The sequence below is a fragment of the Chrysemys picta genome, chromosome 5 (genome assembly GCF_011386835.1).
Source record: "Chrysemys picta bellii isolate R12L10 chromosome 5, ASM1138683v2, whole genome shotgun sequence".
In the NCBI taxonomy this organism is placed as follows: Eukaryota; Metazoa; Chordata; order Testudines; family Emydidae; genus Chrysemys; species Chrysemys picta.
This window is the reverse complement of record NC_088795.1, coordinates 15,842,080-15,866,103: the sequence shown is the minus strand read 5'-3', so window position 1 is coordinate 15,866,103 and position 24,024 is coordinate 15,842,080. Positions and strand designations below refer to the sequence as shown.

General features: G+C 44.5%; 2 protein-coding genes and 1 long non-coding RNA gene across 14 annotated transcripts in view; 1 reads left to right on the top strand and 2 right to left on the bottom strand.

Annotated features, from left to right (window-relative positions):
- Window positions 1–820, bottom strand: part of ANXA3 (annexin A3) — a 37,567-nt gene extending 36,747 nt beyond the window's left edge. The window contains exon 1 of one of the 2 annotated variants that reach the window (XM_065597482.1): window positions 758–820. The gene's annotated coding sequence lies outside the window, so the exon portion shown is untranslated. Of the gene's footprint in view, window positions 1–567; window positions 668–757 lie in introns of those variants that run through there. The other variant, XM_005311454.4, reaches the window with a different exon arrangement.
- LOC122174300 (uncharacterized) lies at window positions 550–23,308 on the top strand. Its single transcript, XR_006175916.2, has 3 exons — window positions 550–688; window positions 22,000–22,119; window positions 22,977–23,308. It is a non-coding gene; the product is annotated as an uncharacterized LOC122174300 (long non-coding RNA).
- FRAS1 (Fraser extracellular matrix complex subunit 1) overlaps window positions 10,237–24,024 on the bottom strand; it is a 293,322-nt gene continuing 279,534 nt past the window's right edge. For 10 of the 11 annotated variants that reach the window (XM_065597470.1, XM_065597462.1, XM_065597469.1 and 7 more), the window contains 4 exons: window positions 19,900–20,066; window positions 19,348–19,553; window positions 16,491–16,637; window positions 10,237–14,372 (listed from right to left, as the gene is read on the bottom strand). In XM_065597470.1, coding sequence (XP_065453542.1) covers window positions 13,776–14,372; window positions 16,491–16,637; window positions 19,348–19,553; window positions 19,900–20,066 — 1,117 coding nt within the window. In that variant the 3' untranslated portion in view covers window positions 10,237–13,775. The remainder of the gene's footprint in view (window positions 14,373–16,490; window positions 16,638–19,347; window positions 19,554–19,899; window positions 20,067–24,024) is intronic. The other variant, XR_010601695.1, reaches the window with a different exon arrangement.

Below are 24,024 nucleotides of genomic sequence, written 5' to 3'. Positions count from 1 at the left end.
TGGTCATATTAAAAAAGTTAAAATACATATTAAAACACTCCCTTAACATTGTTCCATGTACACAATTGCTGAGCTGCCATTCACTTGCCAATGAGAAGGTATGTGGCCCAGAAGGGAAGAGGCTAACAGACCTGAGACCCCCTGAAGGCTATCCAAGAGAGGGTTGAGGACACATAGTACACAAACACCTACACCTGGTGAATAAGGTTTAATTTAGGCCAGCAGTGGGGTCAAAACTCGGGCTCTGTAAAGGCAGGGGTGTGGCTTGGCTTTCCCCCAAACACTTCCGAAGTTCGGGGGGGGGGGGGGGGCTCATCGGCTGCCCCCCGGCACAGATTTCACTCTCACCCGCTGGTGCGGGCGGACTGGGACGGGACAGGGGCGGAGACCCAGAAACTCCCCCCACGCAGCAGGAACCGAGCAGCGGCTACGGGGCCTGGGGCAGCTCTGCAGGGAAAGTGCAGTCGCTCCCTCCCACCCCAATCTTCGGCAGCGCCTGACACAGCGGGGAAGGCGAGCGGCCCCTGGGGCAGCCAGAGGCGGGCTCAGCCCCCCGGAGATACGTACCTGGAAGTCCCCGCAAACCACCCGCGGCGAGAGCAGCTGCAAACGGCGCCCGGAGCAGGAGAGAGAGGAGCGGACACCGCCCTGACCCGCCCCCAGCGCAGGCTCCACCTGCCCAGCCAGGGTAGGTGGAAAACCCTCCCCACTGCTCCACCCCATCCCAGCAGTTCCCGTTCCTGGCTCTTGCTCTTGCCCCCAGGGCTGCTTCTTTCCAGCCACCTCCAGTCTTAGGGCACCTGCTCTCTCCTTCTTGCAGTCCCTAGGCAAGGGGATGAAGCTGAACTTAAATATATTTTTAACCTTTCTAACAAAAATTGAACACAGATGTGTTGAATTGAGTCATTTTCACCCCCCTGCCCTTTAGATGGCCTAAAGCCATGGCAGACTTTCTCTCTCTTCTGCATTTGTGAATAGAATGGCTGTGAAAACCCCACAGCTGCACTGGCAACAAATTGACTGAAATGTTGGGGTTTGATTGCTCTGTGGAGGTTCATGGTGTGATCACTCACAAAGAAAGTGCAGTGTGGAAGGGTGGCTGCAACAGTTGGCAGCGACTGGGCTAAGAAGTCTTTTGTCACCCTGGCCACTCACAGCCCACTAGTAATGCAAGCACCATTTGCAGATTAGAAGGCAGGGTGTGTGGGTGATGTGTGGCAGAATATTCTGCAGCTATAAAGCTTTGGTTTCGGGAGTGGCATGTCCCAGCTATTTCAGAAAGGTGCAGTAGTGGCAGGAGCACGTCACCTGGGGTGTCTTGAGAAGTATTTTGTCATTTATATGTCCTCAAATCTTTTGCTTAATCAAATTCAGAGGCAATCCCACCATTTGGGATTAGATTCTCTCCTGCAACTCATAAAATTGTATTTTTAAAGCCATGACTATATAGCTTATAAACTTAATTTGTTTTGGGGAGCTTTCTAAAATTGTAAACTTACACTGAATATTTCAAAAATGTGTGTGGCTTTGAATTAAAAAAGGGAAATAAGGGACTGTGAATAAAAGGAACCAACTTTAGCGTCCTCCAGTTGGGAGCCCAAAGGAAAATATTCTGGACAGTCACCAGTGAGGGTTAGTGAGGGCTGGGCTGGGACAGAGACAAGGCCACTAGTGTGAAATCAAATGCCAGCAAGACTTTATTTATCCATGGGGTATGCGGGTCCTTCCAGGAACCAGATCAGGCAGCCAATGTTAGCTGTATGGAGAGTCCCCCTTGCTGTGGGAAAGGGGTCAGCTGCTTCTGCAGCACTTTGCCCCCTTGTGTTGGACCCAACAGAGGGCCCAGGATTAGTAAACTGTGGCCAGGGTGAGGATGAGCTAATGTGAAAAGGGACATACGCTACCCGAATGGGACATAAATACTTCCCACTAGCCCCAGACTTGTGGACATGCATATTAGGACAGCATTTTCTCTTATATAGCTCCCTTTGTGCTAGGAAAACCACTTTACCCACAGTGGGCTTCTAGACAACAATGGCTAAGGAAAGACCTAACAACACAGCTACATTGTCAGGGAGCCATGGGAGGGCAGGAGTTCCTGGTGCTGGCTTTGTGACACACTATGAATAACCCATACTCCTAGTCTCCCACTGATCCCACAGGATACATGAGCTCTGGGATAGAACTCTGGATGGTCCATGGTTGGGGGAGAGGCAAAATGTCTGTCCTCTCTCTGATGGGATTTACTGCCCCATCTCCCTTAATGAGCATTTCAGTGGAAGAGAGTTATTCGGGCCTCAATGATGGTACTTCCCTTCCCTTTTGCCCCCTGCTTGGCACTGGCCCCAGGTGACCCATGGGGTGACAGGGCCGGTTCCAGGTACCAGCGCAGCAAGCAGGTGCTTGGGGCAGCTAATGGAAAGGGGCGGCACATCCGGCTCTTCAGTAGCAATTCAGCGGCGGGTCCCTCAGTGCCTCTTAGAGGGAAGAGCCTGCCGCTGAATTGCTGCCGAAGGATGAAGCAGCGGCGGTAGAGCTCCGTCTGAAGTGCTGCCGATCATGTTTTTTTGTTGTTGTTGTTTTTTTTGCCGCTTGGGCGGCAAAATGGTGGAGCCGGCCCCATGGGGTGACTAAGAGGAAAGACCACCAACAGGGCCTTAACCTTGCTGTTTGGATACCTGTCAGATGGAATGTTTGTATCTTAAGATTCCATGGCAGTTGGGAGTGACAGTTGGGCAGTACAGGACAGAAAGGGGAGACCTAGAGTCCCATTGCCTCTCCCAAACTGACCGGGAGTCTCATAGCACTGAGGGGGATGCTGGGCATTGCCTATGTCCCGACAAATCCAGCATCACCAGGTTTCACACTCCCTGCTCTAGGGCACGGGACCTGTTATCCCTTCAGGACAGGGGAGGCTTTTCCTGCCTCACCAGCATCAGCTGACACCCAACAACTGTCTCGCATTTTAGAGGCAGCCAGAACAGCATACTGGCTGGACCAGCGACACTCTGCCCAGAAGTGTCAGACTGGATTGGACCCGAACAGAGGCCACTGGATGGATAATAATGACTTTGTGGGGAAATGGGCGGGCAACATTGTATGTGCCAGGAAGGTGTATGTGGCAACCTAAACTCAAGGGGGCTGTTGACTGTGTGGGTAGATTAAGGCAACACAACCAGAGCGATGGTCTCTGAGAGAACACGCTGGCTGTAGCTTAGGAGACCTGAAAGGAAGAAAAGCGCATTGAGGGCTTGAAGTATGTACAGTTGAGGAAGGATGATCCTATAATTAGGGTGCTAACCTGGGACTCCATGTTCTGCCACAGACTTCCTGTGGGACCACTTATCTTTGTACCTTGGTTCGCTATAGCACTTCCCTACCTCACAGAGGTGTTGTGAGGATAAATACACTAAAGATTGCGAGGCGTTCAGATACCATGGTAATGGGGGCCATATAAGTACCTATGATTAGAGCTGGTCGGGATTTTTCTATTGGAATAAAAAAAATGCCCTTTTCCCACCTGATCGGCAGTGGTATCAGGGCACCAGCAACTTAACTCTTGTCAAGTTTTTTGTAGGCATTAGAGCAAAGGAGTGTTTAAGGAGGGATTTGAAGGAAGATAATGAAGTATCTTTGTGGATGTTTATGGGGAGCTCCTCCCAAGCGTGAGGGGTTGCATGGGAGAAAGCATAAAGGTGCTTGTTTGAAAATGTGACAGGTGGGTGATGGAGGCTGGAGTCAGCATTTTGATAGTGAATGAGAGATGATAGGAAAGGTGGGGATAGGCCACAAAGGAGCTTGAAAATGAAAATAGGCAGCAGATAGTTGATGCAATAGAGAAGGGGCAGACAGAAGAGGAACACAGAGAGAGAGGACATGATCAAAGTGATGGGCTACAAAAATGATCTTTGCTGCAGCAATCTGAGTAAATATGAGCAGTCAAGGTGTGATCTTAAGAGTACCCTAGTGCCAGATGGTGCACTGTTGTCATGATATATACCCAAAAAGTGGCATGTAACATCTCACTGGAAAACTAATAACTCACTAATCATTAATATTCTTGTGTGATGCATGTAAAGTTAACCACAAAGAACTTCACAGATGTGCTGTAAATACGTGACTAAAATGTATTTGAACCAGACAGATTAGAGGGAATTAATAAATAAGTTTTCTCCAGACAAAGAAAAGAGGCCAACATCTCAGACCATGTGTGGATAAGTTCAATAGGCTATTCATTTGTATCAGAGGTTGCAGGAACAGATCATTAGCATTGTAAAAATAATCAGCGGAGGAGGAACCAGCAAGGTGTCTACACCCGGCAGGGGAAAGGAACTTTATATGGGGATACCCTTCAAGAGAATACAATTCAAAGGTTTACTGGGCTATCATGAAAGGAGGTGCCAACTCCTAAGTTATACTTCACATGAGGAAACAAAGAAACCAAGGACTTTGAGCTCTGTGAAGGATCCTGGCTAAAAACTGGTCAGCCATGTTGGACAAATGGTAAGAAAAACATCTTTGAACAAAGGACAAAGTTATATTGAAGTCTTAGAAACATTCTTATTTTTGTTGGCTTGTACCCATGTCTATCATTCTTCCTTATGCTTGATATCACTTAAACCTATGTCTTTTTAATGAAATTTACTTTTACTATAACCAACTCAGTGCTTTGATTGAGATAGAGTGTTTGTTAACCCCAGGTAAGGTAATAAGCTGCTGTGTACTGTCTCTTCAACAGAGCAACAAATTTGATAAGGTTTTGTGACTGTTACAGTAAGAAGGAGCTGTGCATGGCAGAAAGATTTCTCTGAGGAATTTAGGATTTGGGATTTACTAATTGTTACCTGCTACGCGAGGTTTGGACAAGTAGGTGTGTCAGGGAACTGACTTGTAGCTTAGCAGTGGCAAAGCTCTCACTTGCTGAGGCTGAGAGCGGTAACACAGTAACTCACAATTGTGGGTACCCCAGGAGATCATCCCACCATGCCAGAGAAAAGGATGTTGCAGTAATCAAGTCATGAGGGGATGAGAGCCTGGATAAGTTTTAGCTGTGTGGATGGATAGAAAAGGCCATGTCTTAGAGGTGTTCTGCAAAAAAATAAAATAAAAAACATCTGCAACATTTAGACATACTCTGGATGTCTGGATACCTAGAGTTGAAGATGACATCCAGGTTATGGGTCCCAAGTGACAGAAGTATAATCCAATAACCTCTTAAATAGTCACCTTTATTCATGTCTTGACAGTGGCGGCACTGACCAGTAACTTTGGGAAATGAATTTCTTTCCAAGAAATTTTTGTCATAGACTTCAGTGGGCTTTCAATCAGCCCCTGACTGTTGATATCTGCTGCCCATTTGGCTTCTGTTTAATCATTTAGGTACTTGAATTTCTGGTTCTGAAATAATATTTTGCAGAGATATTGGACTTGGAAGAAAGCAAGCAAGGTATAACTGGAGCAGGGGAAGAAATAACTTGGCTTGGACACTGAAACTGCCCATTCACTATGCATATGGTGTGTAACAATCTTTCTGATACCATTGTTTGTGTCAAGTGGTATTACCATAGCATTTTGAACCCTGCAGACCAGTGAACCAGGAAAAGTCGGAGACTGAGTATATTTGAGATCTTATAGCTCATCGACAGCACTATTTAAATAATTTTAATACCAGAAGTGGTAAGCTAATATGGTGATGAGCACAATGTAAACAATCAGGAAAGTAGAAAAATGGGGAGATAGATATGTTATAGCTGGTTGACAGATCTTTGTATTTTTGACCCTCTTGGGCAATGATTTTTTGGCCTCTTCTTCCATGGGTGATGTTTTCCTTTTGGAAATTGTTGGAGGAATGGATGGTCACTGAGTGTGAGCCTGTTGAAGGATAGAGAATGAAACTTCTGCCCTTCGTAAGGATTCCACAGAATTCATTTGCTGAGGGAGGAACAATGGCATTCACAGAAGGAACAGTCTCCAGAAGTCTTTTCTTCATCTTCTACATCACCAGATGATTCAGTTTTCAGAGTATCGTAGAGCTTTTCACGAATAAGCTGAGTCAGATGACAACAATTTTAGGGGAACATACCTTTTTATTCCTCAGTTCAAACGAAGCCTCCTGTGTGAGTTGACATTCCTGAACAAAGGGAAAAGAAAAGAGTCGCCCTCTCTATTAATGTAGAGTATCTGGAACCTGAGAGAGAGATGGGCTCACTTTGTTTCACTGCCATCTGTCCCTAAAGACGGGGTTGCATTTTTTTCCATCACCCTATCCTAACTTCCCTTTTAGATTCTGGAGCTTTGTAGAGTTTGAAACCACTCGAGACCCTGGTGTCCTTTGTTCATCTGTTAATCTTTGCTATGCATAATTCCACATCTTGATAATGAAAACGCACAGGAAATACTGCAGGGTCAGGTCTAGCTAAGACAGTACAATGTGCACCGTTCTGGGTTGCTGAGATTGTCAAGGAGGTTCACTAAGTGTCTGACAGTGGTGGCTGCACACTTTCATTGTTAGACTTTACAGATGTACCTTTAAACAAAGTCTTGCTTGAAAGAATATGATCTGATCAAACTGTGCTTGAAAATATTGCACGCGGTCTTCAGTGATTTGGTGTTGGGGGTGAAAGCAGAAAAGTCAGTTCTGAATCCTGCTCAGCTTCTGACATTTTTAGAGGCTTTTTTGGATTCCAGATGGGCTCTTGTTTGTCTGCTTCAAGAGAGATTTAATCTTTGGAAGGCGATGCTAGCTGTGAGGTGTTGAAGCAGCCATTTGATGAAATTTTTCCTATGGGTTACGGGGACTGGTGGCTTCAAGCACTGTTGTGAGGGTTTGCTTGTGTGCACTTTAGGATAGGATTAACTCACTTTGCACCTGAGAAATTCAGACTTGCTATAGTCCCTGCTCAGAAGATCAAAGATTCACTTCTGAGGTGATACCTTCTGTGGTCTTTTTTTCTCTCCTCAGATTGTTAATGCTTACTAACCTCCTATACTGGGGATTGGCAGAGGGAATGTTATGAAAGAGAAAGTTCTCAAAATATATTGACCAAAATTTTCAGAAGAAACTGGTGATTCTGGGTGCATGAGTGTTTGGGCATCCAATTTGAAACACCTGAAAGAGACCCAATTCTTTAAAAGTTTCTGCAGATGCATTTTTGGCTGTACAGTGTCCAGGTCATATTTTGTAAAATAATAATTTGTGTTTACACTGTTGTGCCTGGATGGAAAATCATGATTTAACAATTAGGTCTGTGTCAGGAGACTGTGGCTGGCCCTATGAAGGACACCTGGCAAAATTCAGAGGTCAGTTAAGAATGAAATAGGGTACGTTTCCCACACAGGAGTCAAAGGGAGGCTTTCCAGATTAAAACACAAAGCTTGGCAGGTGACTGTGTCTGTTCCTCCCTCCATAGGGACGTCACCCGATTTGACATTTGTTTAATCAGATTTATTATGAAGGGTCTTGTGTTTCTGACAGTGAAATAAATATTTGGATATTGGATGAGAGAGCGAGCAAGATAGTTTAGTTTGGACACAGCATGTGCATATTCATTACACATATAGTGATACAACTGCTTTGCTTCTGTCATTACTTATGACAAGTTGTGATGAAAATCTGGCTCTTCTGAATAAGTGATTTCTTGTGTGGTGGGTGCAGTTGGATCAATTATCAGGGAAGGATTGAGGCAGCTGGAAGGGAAGATGGGAGGCCACATCATCCAAGTGAAAATTTCATTTAGCACTTTCCAAACGGCTATTACAAGTTTCAGTTCAATACTAAGTTTGGCAGTGGAGGAAAGTGTCTGATGGATCTAATTCTGAAGCAGTACAGCAATGAAATGAAAGGAAAGAAAGAAGAGTTGAAATTGCTAGAGACCAGTTGAAGGGATCTGATAGAGATTATTGCAGTTTGCACTGGGAATTTTAATGCTTGTCAAGCTTCTTTACTTTCCTAGGTGAGCTAGTCAGTTCAAAAGGATGAGTGAATTCCTCCGTTTGCTCCAACTTGCGGAGTTCAGCATCCCTGCAGAGGTGAGATGGTTTGGTTCGGTATCTGGTGTGGAGTGACTTGCCAGGCAATGACACCAGTAGCCATATTTTGTAAGTCAATGAAATCAAAAGAAAAAGAGACTGAAGAGGAAGCAAGAAGGAAAGAAAAAGAATGGATAAAAGGAAAGCCAAATATGAAAAAAGGAAAACCTACTGAGAGAAGGAATAGTAGTAACATTTTTAAAAATTCTAAGAAATTTAAGAGAAAAAAGTAGCACAACTTTTGATCTACACTCTCTTGTTTAGGAGGAGAATTGTTATTTGTGAAAAGAATAGGAGTACTTGTGGCACTTTAGAGACTAACAAATTTATTTGAACATAAGCTTTCGTGGGCTACAGCCCACTTCATCAGATGCAGGTAGTGGAAAATACAGTAGGAAGATATATATGTACACAGAGAACATGAAACAATGGGTGTTACCATACACACTATAAGGAGAGTGATCAGTTAAGGTGAGCTTTTATCAGCAGGAGAGAAAAAGAACTGTTTGTAGTGGTAATGAAAATGGCCCATTTCCAGCAATTGACAAGGAGATATGAGGAACTGTGGGGGGGGAATAAGCACGGGGAAATAGTTTTACTTTGTGTAATGGTCCATCCATTCCCAGTCTTTATTCAAGCCTAATTTAATGGTATCCAATTTGCAAATTAATTCCAATTCAGCAGTTTCTCGCTGGAGTCTTTTTTTGAAGTTTTTTTGTTGTAATATTGTGACTTTTAGATCTGTAATCGAGTGGCCAGGGAGATGGAAGTGTTCTCCAACAGGGTTTTTAATGTTATAATTCTCGACATCTGATTTGTGTCCATTTATTCTTTTACGTAGAGACTGTCCAGTTTGGCCAATGTATAATGTACCGGACAGTCTCTACAGAAAAGAATAAATGGACACAAATCAGACGTCAAGAATTATAACATTCAAAAACCAGTTGGAGAACAACTCATCAACTGATGAGTGCTTGCCCGTCGACTCTGGTACTCCACCAGAACGAGGAGAGCAAGTGGAGTCAACGGGAGAGCATCAGCTGTCGACTTACTGCAGTGAAGACACCGCAGTAAGTAGATCTAAGTACATCGACTTCAGCTATGCTATTCACGTAGCTGAAGTTGTGTATCTTAGATCGACCCCACACGGTACTGTAGACAAGCCCTTAGGAGAAACATTCATTTCAATGAGGAGGATTGAGATTTCCCTGTTACACCCAACTTGCGGCGTTTAGCTTTTTTTCAGGAAATGGTGATAAATGATATGTGTAATGGCTGGAATTTTAAGTGGCAGTCATAGTTTTTCTGTGGAAAGAAGAAAATGAAAAGAAAAGTGATGGGACACTAGATAGGGAGGGCTCTGATTTACTACAGAGCATTTTTTCCCAGGTGTCTGGCTGGTGGGACTTGTCCACATGCTCAGCGTCTAACTGATCATCAAATTTGGGGTCGGGAAGGAATTTTCCCCTGGGTCAGATTGGCAGAGACCCTGAGGGTTTTTCGCCTTCCTCTGCAGCATGGGGCATGGGTCACTTGCAGGTTTAAACTAGTGTAAATGATGGATTCTCTGTAACTTGAAGTCTTTAAACTATGATTTGAGGACTTCAGTAACTCAGCTAGAGGTTAGGGGTCTATCACAGGAGTGAGTGGGTGAGGTTCTGTGGCCTGCAATGTGAGAGTGGTCAGATTATGATGATGATCCCTTTTGACCTTAAAGTCTATAAAAATATAGATAAGAGAAGAAAGAAAGGATGTTGGAAGGAAAAAATCCCAGATTTCAATATTAAAAAAGAAACAAAATTTTGAGAAGAATTTTAAATGGAAAAGAAAGTAAGACATAGTGGGACTGTCCAGGAATCAGTCTCTTGTCTGGGATTCACAGATTGGGACGAGGAAGTAGTAATCTGTGGAGGTGAGTAACCCCGCCTAAATTCCTGAAGTCTGTTTCTAAATAGTTCTTGTAAAATGACTGAGGAGACATTGATAGCCTTTGGAGTTTAGCTAGATATGAGGTAATTATTTTTAATTTAATGTTGAACAACCATAACCTGATTGCTAATTTAATGGGAAATAATTAGGGTATAACTGAACTTTTGGATAACACTGTGTGTGTCCAACTCTAAGACTTCTTTCTTCAAAGCACTGACTCCAGAGTGATTTGGGAGCTTCATGTGTGTCATGAAGAATTAAACAAATTGAAAGCTTGTATCAAAAAGTAACCAAAATGTTGTTTATTAGCAAAAAAAATTGTATTGTGACATGTTGTACTGCATGGAAAAAAAAAACATTAACTCCATAACAAATAGAGTGATATTCAAAATACATAAATTATAATGAGAGTCAAGAAAACAGGTTGACAGCACCACAAATGATATATTCAGATCATATCAGACGGTCTTCATGGGGGGGGGGGTGCAATGCACAGTAAAATAAGTGAAGGATATCAAAACATATGCACACACAAGGTCAGAAAAATGCAGTCATACGTAAGCCTGTCTCAACATTATTATTTCTCAGGAGCAAAAATATATAACGTCCCCCGTGTCGTCTGGTTAAAACAGTTGTACAAATATGGAAAACTGTAACATTGCACCTTGGCTCTGTTTTTATTTATACAGCACCATAATACACAAGAGAAAATGAACTTCCAAGGTTTTATTTGTACTAATTTCAACACTTTAAAAAGTACAGTAGGATTTATAACGCATTAACAAGCAAACTGCAGAAGCTGAGACTATGTGGGTGCTACATATCTGAATGAAATGTAATACCACCCATGTTCTTTAATCAACATATATAAAACACGGCTGACAATTGTGAATAAAATGATTAAGTCACAAATCCAAAGCTTCAACACTTCCATTTTAAGTGTACGTCTAACAGATCGGATATTGACAATCAAAGTGAGATGAAGGAACACCCCAAATTTTGCAGGCATTTTAATTTTCCATAGGCAAGTCACTATTGTGAGGTTGTCATAATTAATCTGCTGGGGGTAGTTCCTGTATTTATTTTGTGAACATTACACAGGAGGGATGCCAGGCTCTATTATTACACAGTGTTGTGTGAAATCAGCTGGCTCTACTGCCGCTTTCCACCTCTCAGCTTCCATAAACATATGCATAAAACTCCCATTTAACACTAGGATAGATCTGGTGCTAGGCACTGAGCAACTCCGTGCTGTTCAGGACACAAAGCAGACAGTCCTTGCCATGCAGAGCTTACAGTCTAAAACAATCACCAATGGGAGCAGTCTGCATGCATCACAGGGAGAACAGACCCTCCCCTGTAAATATTTAAGCTGAATAATCAGATCTCACCTCCACTCAGAAAGTGCACATTACATGTTATATTTACACACATTATCCAGTTGCTGTTGAATCTGTGGGAAAACAAACAAACAAATACCCTCTGGCCAAATGCCTAGTAGACCCAGAAAAGTAATATCAGATCTTTGACAACCCAAAATATTGCTTGTTTAGGTATGTCTGTGTGACCTTGGTATGAGTATGTAGTGGTAAACCAAGTGCCTGAGCTACCAGAAACAAACCTGAAATGGTGCCACCTCAGGAAATATAATAAGAGATGGGGGACACAGCTAAAGGAATCACAGTCACACTTCATAGTGATGTTCCATTTATAAACAGTTTGGAAAGGGTTAATACATGAGCAGCGAGGTTATAAGCCTGTTACAGCCATAAGATACAGATGTTTATCAGCACATCAGTAGAATGTGTCAAATGATTATAAACAAACTCTTGGCCTCTATAACAATTGATTAACCATTGTAGCCTAGTGGCTAGTGAACTGTCTATCCCCTGAGACTCAGGAGACTATTCCTGGCTCTGCCGGGGCATGTTGGGCAAGTCCGTTCTCTTCTCCGTGCCTCAATTTCCCCATCTATAAAAAGGGATAATGAAACTGACCATTATTATTATTATTATTTACTAAAACATCTATTGATTTGTAAACTATGTATAAATGGAACCTTACTATAAAGGGTGAATGGAATCATTAGACACCAGAGTTGCAGTTGCTCTACTGCGGTCAGAACAAGTTTTGGATTTTTTTTTGTCCCTCCATTTTAAAAAATAATGTATTTTAAAATGAAGAGAACCGTCTTAAAAACTAAGACACATGTTGTTCTGTGGGTTTTTGTAATGATGTAGGAAACCTAAAACCCTAAAATGTGCAGGCAATAGAGAATACCAGCTGCTTTATTTCCAGTTTGCACAAAGCTGGAATTGAAAGCCTGGGGGATGAGAGTGTGTTCCAGACTTCATGCAGTTTACAGTGCATCCAGGAGTGTAAAGGTTACTGATGAGTTCGGAAATCAGTGCAGATAAGGCAATATTGTTTAATAAATAACAGGCATGGCGTGCTTGTGCACACTATTTTCTAGTGCATCATGCAATAGAGCAACTGTTCCATTTGTATTGTATGTGATTGAGGGGCAGGGGAGAAAAGGTTTGGTATCTCATCAAAATCAAATATCAGTTTGGAATAATGCTAAGAGGTTCATTAATGTCTGTACAGCACCATGAAAATGTAACACTACAGTACGAAAATGCTCAGATCACTGTAAGCAAAAGTTAGAACATTTCAACTGCTTATCCTTATCAATGGTTCTCACTCTTTTCAATACTAGGACTCTCCTCCCATATAGCTGGGATTTAGCTAGGACTCCATCCCATTTAACAATATTGTGACCCACAACCAACTGTCTGCAACCCCCAAGCTGACAACCCCCTCATCCAGACGGCTCCAAGTAGTTCTTCGCATTGACTTTGTGGAGTGTTCTCAGTGAAATATCTTTCAATCTTATAACATAGCAGAGAAATCTGCTGCTGCTACTGACTGGGAGACCAAACAGAGATGATTTTGGGTTCCAAACTTCACTGAGTTGGAAGGATACGTGGTGGGATTGGTGGTTCAAAGAGTCAGAGTGAAGTCAATGGGAGTTTTGCCATTGACTTCAATGGGACCAGGATTTCACCCTAAATCTCCAGGACAGAGAACAATAGAAGATTCACACTCATTTGTGAGTGACAATCACTCCAATGCAGAAGGTCCTGGGCACAACTTAATTCCCCTTTAACATGGGGCTTAAGTGATACCTGCTGCCATGTGTGGGCCCTCTGCCTGGGGTGATTTTCTTGAAGAGCATTTCACTCCCATGCAGATCATCCATTGAGAAGATACTGGCATTAGTTTCAGAACTGGCTGTGTGTGGCTGTATGCTTGACCAAAACTGTCATGTTCTGCATGATGTCTTCCAGCAAAAAGGAAGAGCAAAGGAAAGCAATATAGAGTGGAATTGAATAGATTCCAGCTCTTCTAAGGATCTTTGCTAAACACTGTGTCTGATCTAAGGATACTGCACTGCCTGTTAATCTTCCAGCATTATTAAACCCCATTAGAATGAACTGTTCTTATTAGAATCGGTGTAGAGCTTACGTAAATATTTGGCTGCCAGGAATGCTGTTATGAAAGCGGTACAGCGTAAAATAGAACTGAGTGTTGGTAGAGATACCACATGAAAGTTTCAACGTTTTCTGCCCTGGGTGTGTCACACAATCCTGCTTTGAATGAGGTAGCTCAGTTGTGAGTTGAAGCATGGGAGGATGCATTGCTGTCCACCACTCAAAGCTATATTCTTCCCTTTTCCACCAGATTATAAAAATACCAGTAAATTTTTTTTTTTTTTTTACAATTTATAAAAAGCTTTTACAAAAAAATGTGCACTCTCAAACTTCTGTTCCATCATGTAAATTGTTGTGAACTTTGACCTCTAAGTTCACTTGTTTGACCTTAGCACCTTTGACCTTGTAGGCACCCTCATTGTCACTTAATATATTGATATTCCTCACAGTGCAGTATTGTCTGTTTACGTTCTTCTCTGCCCTTTCTGTGTTTTTCTTGGGTACTTCTACCTTGGTGTTGAGAGGATATTCCTCCATGATATCTTTGGCAGGCTTTTTCTTCTTCTTCTGCTTTCGACATTTCCTGGTTATGAAGCAAACTAACAGGAGCACAAGCAGCAGCAGCATGATGGCAGCAAATGCACTTCCTATGGAAGCCCCTGTTTGTGATAAGGAAGCAGCCGCTACTGCTTCCTGAACCTCCAGGCTCAGCGATTTCATGTTGGTGCCATTCTTGATTTGGTCGCCTTCATTGTCATAGATCAACGAGTCATCCAGAATCAGTCTGCCGTTGTTGTCCACCAGGTCCCTGCGGCTGCGTTTCAGGTGGTGAGTGAGAGACCGTTGAACACGGGGCCCCGCAATGGTTTCTGGGCCAATTATATAGATCACCTGAAGGTACCACTGGTGTCCAGCTTCCACCTTTATGACAGAACGTACACACAAGAGACTTTACTCTGGGCCTTTAGCTAAAGTGATGCTAGAATTCTGTTCAAAGCAGATGGAAATGGGCAAAGTGCTACTCTATAAGCCAGGGACAAGTGCATGTTATAGGTGCCTGTCTGTGCCTGATTCACAGATGATATGGGTCTGTTACAGTCCTCTAGGGTGACCAGATGTCCCAATTTTATAGGGACAGTCCTGATTTTTGGAGCTTTTTCTTACATAGGCACCTATTATCCCCTGTCTCGATTTTTTCACACTTGCTGTCTGGTCACCCTACAGTCCTCGGGGAGCTTTAACTCAAGCTGTAGCGTTAGCTCTGGAAGTGCCCATTCAGTTCTCCGTGCATTGACCACGATGGAAGCCATCACGCTATCCCATAGTTTGGTGACCAACAGCAATATATTAACAATTTGAGCTGACCAAACAATGGGGGCAAATATTGCCCAGAATATTGTGTCAAGATTTTGTTTCAGTGTTAATCATTTTTAAATGTTCTGTCCAGTTCTAGAAATAATAATAATACATAGCTGGTTGGATTTTTTTTAAATTTCCTTTTTTAAAGACGTTTTGTGTCAACATTATTTGTCTGACCCCCAAAAATTCATAATTTTTTTTCCATTTTTAGCTTCTGAAAGTTTGACAGTTTTTGATTTTTGAAAAAAATTAAATCAACATTTCACATTTTTTTTGAAAGAACAGTAAAATTGTTTTTATGAATTTGTTTACTGTTTTGGACCAGCTCTGATAACTATGATGATAATACTAATAAATTATTCATAAATCATAACTATTTTAAAAGCGACTCTTTGCTGAATGGCTTGGAGAACTAACTGTCATTACAAATATTTAATTACAAATCTATTTTAAAAACGAAATACAGCACTGTCTTAGGAAAGGTCAAACAAATAAATCCATTCTGGGAGTTGGTGGGGAGCTGAACTGAATTTCTGATCTCCAGTTTATGTGCTGAACAGTATTCATTGTCTAATTTAAGGTCTGATCCTGAAGAGTGCTGGGGAGCCCTAAATCCAAATTGAGTTCAATGGGAAAATGTGGGAAAAGTGTAGGGGAGGGGAAGATAATACATATTTATAAAATTCTCCCATCTAATGCCTCTTGTTCCAACATATGATTGGCAGAGGCCCTGGGGGTTTTTCGCCTTTCTCTGCAGCGTGGGGCATGGGTCACTTGCTGGAAGATTCTCTGCACCTTGAAGTCTTTAAACCACGATTTGAGGACTTCAGTGGCTCAGACATAGGTTTGATACAGGAGTGGGTGGGTGAGATTCTATGGCCTGCGTTGTGCAGGAGGTCAGACTAGATGATCATAATGGTCCCTTCTGACTTCAGTCTATGGTTCTATGATATGATGATTTTAGAGTGAGCTGAGATGGATCTCAGGGAAGGGCAAGTTCCTTGTCCGAGAGCCCACCATGGCAAAGGTGTGATCATGTGCTGACTAAGGAGCTGAATCAGTGGGCACTGGAGTCAATAGGAACCTTCAAATTGATTAACATACAGCTCCTCTAAAACCCACTGATAGATAGCTTCCTTCATGTAGCTGTTGACAATATAGGTCTCACCTATATTCTGGACTTGCTTATTAAGTCGTATCTTGCTGGGTAACTGTGCAGAGACAGCACCCACCTTCAAGGAATTCCACCTTTGTAACTGAGTGGTTTGATCCAGGGAGAACTGCTAAGTACTCTAAATTCCTACTGACTTCAGGATCAGTTAAAGGGACTCAGCAGATTCACAGACTGGAATTCTGGAATCCACTTCCTACCTGAAGATTAGCATTAAAGGAAGTGAATATGAGCTGGGTTCAATGAGACTCTGCATGGATACAGAGACTTGTGCTAGTGGATCCCAGGACAGAATTAGGGCCCTAAATTGTTGAAGAGTGTTTCTGGCACTAGGAAATATGTGCTGCCTTTGTCCACAGAAAATTAGATAGCACTGCAAGGCTTGCTCTAGTGTGTGTTGGACTTGTATACATGCAGGGTCAGGCCTAGAGTCTGTAAAGCACAAAGTATCTTGGACTGTCTGTATAACAAAGTTTGTTTTGTGGTACTGTGCATCTCATGCAACACACCTTGTAGAGAGCATCCACTTTCATAGTAAATCCATCCACTCCTGGCATGCTGCTCACCAAGTGGAAATCAGACAATTCAGAGACAAAGTGGGCATCAAAAGGTACATCGTGGAAGTACTTATCAATTACTTCAGGTTGGTTTCGGTCCTGGAATTTACAGAAAGCAATATGTACTGAAGAAATGGGACCACACACTATGGGTGACACATACATTAGTAACAAACTGGTAACCAACAGCTACATGACAACTGATATTTGTCAGAGTTGACTTTTTGGTTAATGCTTTCTAGGAAGCAGCAAAAGGACACAAGAAGAGCATCTCTCACTCATGTCTTTGTGTCTCCTTCCATGCTGACCCAGCACGGCCCTCTTCCACTCTCTTCTTGTGCATCTAAAGGCCATCCTCTCGAGTCAAAAACTTCCTTAAAACACACTCCTTCCTTAACTCCTGGTGCTAATCCAAAAACACAAGTGTCCCTATTCCTAATTTTTTCCTTTCATTTTTTCCCCAAGAGAAATTTTAACCAGTTTTTTTCATAAATTATCCAGTTGCCGTTATTTTCCCCAGAGAGAAACTTCTGTGCTCCTGTTAGAGTCCTGCTACTCTCCCAGTTTCTTACTTCAGCTTCCCTTCTTCCTGCAAAGACCAAACCACAGCCAACAATTCCCTGCTGAACTAGACTCGGGAGGACTTCACTAAAAAGGACATCATCAAGCGGTGCTTAATCAAACATAAAAATGAACACTGAGGCCCTAATACAGCGTTGAGATCCATGCGGGTATGTGTCTGGGGCTCAATACATCAGCCACCTGAGACTAAGCGTGTCACCTCTGCAGATCTCTCTGAGGGGAAGCAAGAATCCAGGTCCAAGAATAATGCCCCACATCTCTCAGCCAAAAGTCAAACCCAAGTCCCAAGTCCATGCAAGTGGTTGTGCAAAGTGCCAACTCCTAGGACTCAGGAAAGAATAATTTTTAATACAGTGCATTTCACAGCATAGGAAATACACTGATATAACGCTGTCCTCGGGGCCAAAAAATCTTACCGCGTTATAGTGAAACCGCGTTATATCGAACTTGCTTTGATCCGCCGGAGTGCGCAGCCCCGCCCCCCCCGGAGCACTGCTTTACCGCGTTATATCCGAATTCATGTTATATCAGGTCGCGTTATATCAGGGTAGAGGTGTAATTATAATTGTAATTTGATTTACAGCATTTGATATTTTGTTTGTAATAGATCATCCCTAGATTAGGTTTATTAAACTAAACACCCCAGTGCTGAGTGTAACCAGCCTAATATATAGATGCATGAAAATTTACTCAGAATACTAAGGGTACCTTTTATTATGCTGCTGAATGGTCGCATGGCTGCCATCCAGGCCCCTGGGAAATGTTAAACTCAAAGTCTGCACTTACAGTTAAACATGTGATGTGCACTAGTCACTATTTCATACAATGAAAGCGGATTTTTGTTAAATTGATGAGGAAATGTCCTTCTATATGCTGAGGGGGCTGTTGTTACAAATATAACCCTACATTAAAAATGAGGTCCAAATCACAAGGATTTTCCTCCATTTTTCCTAGTCCTCAGACCAATGGGAAGGTGTCTGAATAAGGAGTGAGGAAACGATGGGTAAGGTCCACAGGATTTGGACTTATATTTAATATACTATAAAACCGCCACCCTCCTGCCTTTCACATAGCTGTGCAGTAAGATGCTACTTGAATTAGGAACATATAAGAAAAAGTGGGATACAGACAGCATCATAGGCAAATATTTCAGTGAAAGCACACAGAACTCAAGGTGTGTCGACACTACAGGTGAGAACCTCACCCCCGCTCCAGCCCACTTATGCCGCATAAAGGGGCTAGGGTGGCATAAAAGAGCCCGAAAGGCCTTGTATCCAGGCAAGGGAGGCTTCCCCAAGTGCTGGCACTGAGGCACACAGGTGTAAGGTTGCCTCCAGGGGATCCCTTTAGCTAGCATGCTGAAAACTGAAGTGTGTAGCTCAGGCTAACCACCCTAGTACAAACCTGCCTGATCCCTGGGTACATGCTCGGGTGGCTAGCCTGATCTGCCATGGTCACACTGCTATTGTCTGTCTACCTGCACTGGGAACCATGCTGCAAACTTGGAGACAAAAAAGCCTGGTGTAGACAAGGCCTGAGGAGAGTGATTGAGCGGACTAAAAAATGTGAGCTATGGATCAAATAAACAGCCTGGGTTTGAAAGTGACAGGGTGTCTGTGAAGAAGAGAAAGCAAATTTAATGCTCATGAAAGATGCTGGATCAACAACCCTAGAACATGAGGTTGTTTTATACACAGAATGTGCACCGTGTGGCCAACAGCTGGGCAAGCTTCCAGTCAGGGCCTGTCTACGCTAGGAAAACGTGGTGCCATTTCACGAACACGTTAGCTAAACACAGGGACCGTAGTGTTACCCACGACAAGCCAAAGTGTGTTTCAATGTCACTGCCCTTGTCTAAATGAGGTGCTGTTTAAAACATGCTATTTAAGATGTGTTAGCTATTGTGCTTGCCAAATGGCTCATTTTCCTCATCTGGAATGGGCCTCATCGTGCCTCACCCCTGACCTGGGTTAGAAAGTAGTTTCATCTCCATCTCCAGTCAGTAATTTTGTGATGTGAACTGTGTCTTTGAGATTTGCTCAACCTCACTGGCTCTCCGTGGAATTTTATCAGACCAAAGGCAGTATTATAAATGCAAAGTGTTCCTGTCACGGATTGTCACACAGTTTAGCAAAGAGATGGTTCCAGAATCTGCCCTGACATAACTACCCACAACTCCACAGCTGCCACAATTCCATGTCACAATTTTGTCCAGTGTACAACCTACCAGTAGCAGAAATCTGTGTTTTAAGTGCTTGTTGGGTTGAATACAGCCATACTGTGGCCCCTCATTATAGATTGTTCCAGTAGGGTCAAAGAAAGGCACATAACCATCCTTGCCGGTACAGAGATAGACTTTTTCCAGCTGCAGTTTGTAGGCAGCATTTAGATTTTGTTCAGGATTCCAAAGCACACGGCCATATAGGATTTGACCTGAGAAGGTTGAGAGAATAATAGTCATATTTATATTCATGGGAGGAAGAGGAGCAATTCAGAAAGACTAAAGAGACTACCTACACAGCCAAATCAACCAGGCTGGGGAATAGTATTATGACAGGGTTTAGAGTTGCCCATGTAGATGGTGCCATATTGTGGTATGACTGTATTATACAACAGTTATAGTCATGGTCTGACAGGGTTGTAGCATGATTCTGTAACATAGCATGCTCACATAGGCAAGACAAAACTCCGATATCACATCATTTCTCTTACACAATAATAGAGGCAGCACAGACCCTTTAGCTAAAGTAAATTAACAAGGCGAAGGAAAAGGTCTTACCCTTTGAAAAAGCTCCTTTGTAATCCATTTCTGCCAAAGACATTTCAGATTTAGTGGGATCCATCAAAAATACTTTCTCATTGTTACAGAGCTGAAACTCTGTGTTCAGAGAGTACACGACAGGAACTGGGCGGTTTGTCTGCTGGAAGGCAATTGGGATCAAAAATCTAAATTTGGGAGGAGAAAAAAAAAACAGTTACCTTTTCCGTAACTGGTGTTTTTCGAGATGTGGTGCTCATATCCATTCCATATTAGGTGTGTGTGCTCATCACATGCACCAGTGCCGGAAGTTTTTCCCTCAGGAGTATCCATAGGGGACTGGCTCTGGCACTACCTGGATTGGCGCCCGCATGGTGTCGTATAAAGGGCGCCACCAGCTCCCCCCACCCTCAGTTCCTTCTTGCTGGAAACTCCGACAGTAGGGAAGGAGGGCAGGTCATGGAATGAACATGAGCAACACATCTCGAAGAACACCAGTTATGGAAAAGGTAACTGTCTTTTCTTCTTCAAGTGCTTGCTCATGTCCGTTCCATATTAGGTGACTCCAAAGCAGTACCCCTGGAGATGGGTAGGAGATCATGGGCAATCATGATAACCTGTGCCTGGTCTCTCTTGATCTTTGCCAGGGCCCTGCTGATGAGTGGACTTGGAGGGAAGGCATAAGTCAGGGCTGAATCCCCACTCTGGCACTTCGAGTGCAGAAAGTGGGGGCCCGCAAGCATTCTAAAAATTAATACTTGCCGCTCCAGGCTTGTATTCAACTCCCAAGGTTGCAGCTTTTCTCTGACCTTGGCTTGGTAAACGCTGCTACCACCCAAATGCAAAAAAAACCCCTTAAGCCCAGGAAGGAGCACTTGGGAATTCCTCCCTGTGGGGTACCCTGAAGCCCTTTCACACCCTCCCCCCCCGGGGAAGAGCTGAGAAAGAAAACAAAGGCAATTAGCGGTTGCCACCAGCTAATTAAACAACATAGGCAACATTTGGTGTCTTAGGACACCAAAAATCCAATCCTGTTAAAAAAAGTAAATTTTATTAAAAACAAAAAGAAAGAAAATACATTTGGAACTTAGGCTTTTGCTAGATAAATTCCAAAAATAGCTTTTTTGGAGGTTCAACTTAAAGATTACAAGCAAACAAAAGCATCTGGAGTTAGCACAGAGGAGATCCACAAGCCAAAATAAAAAAATTAACCTGATCGCGTCTACCTAAACATTCCCTATCCCAGTGAGTCCTGCTAGGTATGGAAAATAATTTGTTCATACCTGGTTCAAACCTTACACAGCATTTCTGCTTATAGCATTGCTGCTCCGTGTCCCTGCAGCCCAGAGAACAGTAGACAAAGGGAAAGTTTCTTCCCAATTTTAAAAGGTTCTACCTTCCCATTGGCTCTTTTGGTCAGGTGCCCACTTTCTTTTCTTTACCTGAGGGACTTTTTAACCCTTTACAGGTAAAGCAAGTAGAGAACAGCTACCAAGAGGGATTTTACAGCTAACTGGCTGTCCATCAAAGGGAGCTACCCCTTCCTCCCCCCCCCCCCCCATTTATCACAGAGTACACCAGGCTCCCTGACCACAACAGGAGGAAGGTATCAGAGAGGGAGTCCTTGCTAAGACCCGGTCGAGAACAAAACCGGTGGCATTTCCTGTTCTGTCTGGTAGTGAACAGGTCTACTTGGGGTCCAAGGTCCAAGATGTCTGACACCAACTTGATGGAGTGAGGGTGGTTGTCGAATGGAACCCCTTCCAGGACTGTCCAGCGGTCCACCATCCCAGCAAGGTAAGTATCGCCTGGAGAATGGTAACGATCTTCTCCAGGGAGTCTCAGGACTGGGAATAGACCGTCACCAGCCATTGTTGCAGGGGCTGCATCCGGAGTCTGGCATGGTGGACCACGTAAGTGCATGCTGTCATGTAGCCCAGCAGGCCCACAGACCCTGGCTGTAGGCAGAGGGAACGCTGAGATTTCCACAATGAGGTTTGCCATCACGTGGAATCTTTCCAGCGGCAGGAACGCTCTGGCGCAGGTTGAGTCAAGGACCACTCTGATGAACTTTATCCTCTGCACTGGCACTAACACTGACTTTTTGTTGTTCACCAATAGGCCCAGAGAGTGGCACAGTGCTTGAAGCACCGCAACATCCCTTTGGACTTGAGATCTGGAGCCGCCCTTGATGAGCCAGTCATTGAGATACGGGTGGATCTGGATACCCCGGCGCCTGCGGTAAGCTGCCGCCACCGACAGGAACTTGGTAAACACTCTCGGTGCTGTTGCCAGGCCGAACGGGAGGACCATAAACTGGTAGTAGTGGGGCCCCACCATAAACCAGAGGAAGTGTCTGTGTCCTCGAAAGATCGCTATGTGGAAGTATGTGTCCTTCAAGTCGGGGGCAGCATATCAGTCTCTCGGATCCAGGGAGGAGCCAATAGAACCAGAGAGACCACGTGGAACTTTAGCTTCTGTAGATACTTGTTGAGGTCTGGCAGGTCCAGGATGGCCCGCAGACCGCCCTGGACCTTTGGGATTAAAAAGTACTGGGAATAGAACCCCTTGTTCCTGTACTCGAGAGGAACATCTTCCACCGCACCCAGCTGTAGCAACCCCTTTACCTCCTGCGCGAAGAGACTCTCGTGAGAGGGGTCCCTGAAGAGGGACGGGGAAGGCGGATGAGAAGGGGACGGGGGAGAAAGGAACTGGAGGGTATAACCCCCTTCCACTGTGCTGAGGACCCAGCCGGAGGGAAAGGGGAAAGGCAGTTGAAGAACACTGGGAAAGATGGATCCAGGGAATAATCTGGTGGGTTGCCCTCAGGCACACCCTCAAAACAACTGTTTGGCCCCCTGCTTATTATGGGTAGAGCCCGACTGTGCTGAGGGTAGAGGCAAGTGGCTTGGGCGGCGGTTGTTACCTTTGGCTTGTTTATGGGGCTGGTCCTGCCGGGGCTGGCTCCCCTGGCCCTGAGGCTGCTGCGGTTTGAACCGCTTATGCGCTGCGGTTGGGATGTAGAGACCCAGAGTTTTCAGGTTGGTGCGGGAGTCCTTGAGGCCATGCAACTTGCTGTCTGTTTGCTCCGTAAATAGAGTCCTGCCGTCGAAGGGCAGATCCTTCAAGGACTGCTGGGCCTTGGTGGACAACCCAGAGAGGAGCAGCCAAGAAACTCACCGCATGGAGATAGCGGAAGCCATGGTGCAGGCAGCAGCGTCCGCAGCTCTGACACTGCCTGTAGGGTTGCCCTGGCTGCAGTTGTGCCCTCATTGAGGATCACTCGGAACTCCTTGGAAGCATTGGGAAGTGACCCTTCAAACTTGGCCATGGCTTGCCACATATTAAAGTCATATCGGCCAAGGACGGCTTGATGGTTGGCCACTCTCAGCTGAAGGCTGGAAGACGAATAAACCTTACGTCCAATGAGATCAAGCCTCCTCGAGTCTTTATTTTTGGGGTTGGCCCTAAGTTGTCCTTGCCTCTCCTTGTGGTTAACTGCCAAAAGGGCGATCTCCTTCTTGGAGACAGGCGATGATGGCCCAGTGATCGGCGGCCTCTGGTGTCCGATCGGTCCCAGGATCAGTCCCAGGCCCTGGGAGACGGTCGGGGCCGGTCCCAGAGCTCTTGTCAGGTGGCGCATGCCTCAGAGGGTCTGCGCCAATCTACCGGCGAGGTACACCTCTAGTCTCCTGATCAGTGCCCCTGGTGTGGTGACCGAAGAGGGCTCTGCTGAGCCTGCCTCTCCAGTCCTGAGGCATGACGGCTTCGGGTGGGTGAACACTGGCAGGATGTCCCTCTCAATGTGGATCGGTACTGCTGAGGCTGGGACACACACATAGGTCCCAACGCGGGTTTTCCCCAAGACCGAGGTACCACGGGAGCCAATGTGGGCGGCACTGGGAACGTCAGAATCTCCTGAGCCACTCGAAGAGCTTCGGATGTCGACAGCACCTGAAGCTGGCCAGGGCCTGTACCGCTATCCAGGGTCGCAGGCGAAGCACGGGTCAAGCTGCACTGCTTGACTTGAGCTGGAGCCCAACTTCCCAAAGGGGGTGTTGAGCTGCCTAGCATGGGTTGTGACTCACCCCTCAGCCCTCTCCTGTCCCTTAGGGGAGTAGGAGATCTTCCCCTCCCAGTCTTTTT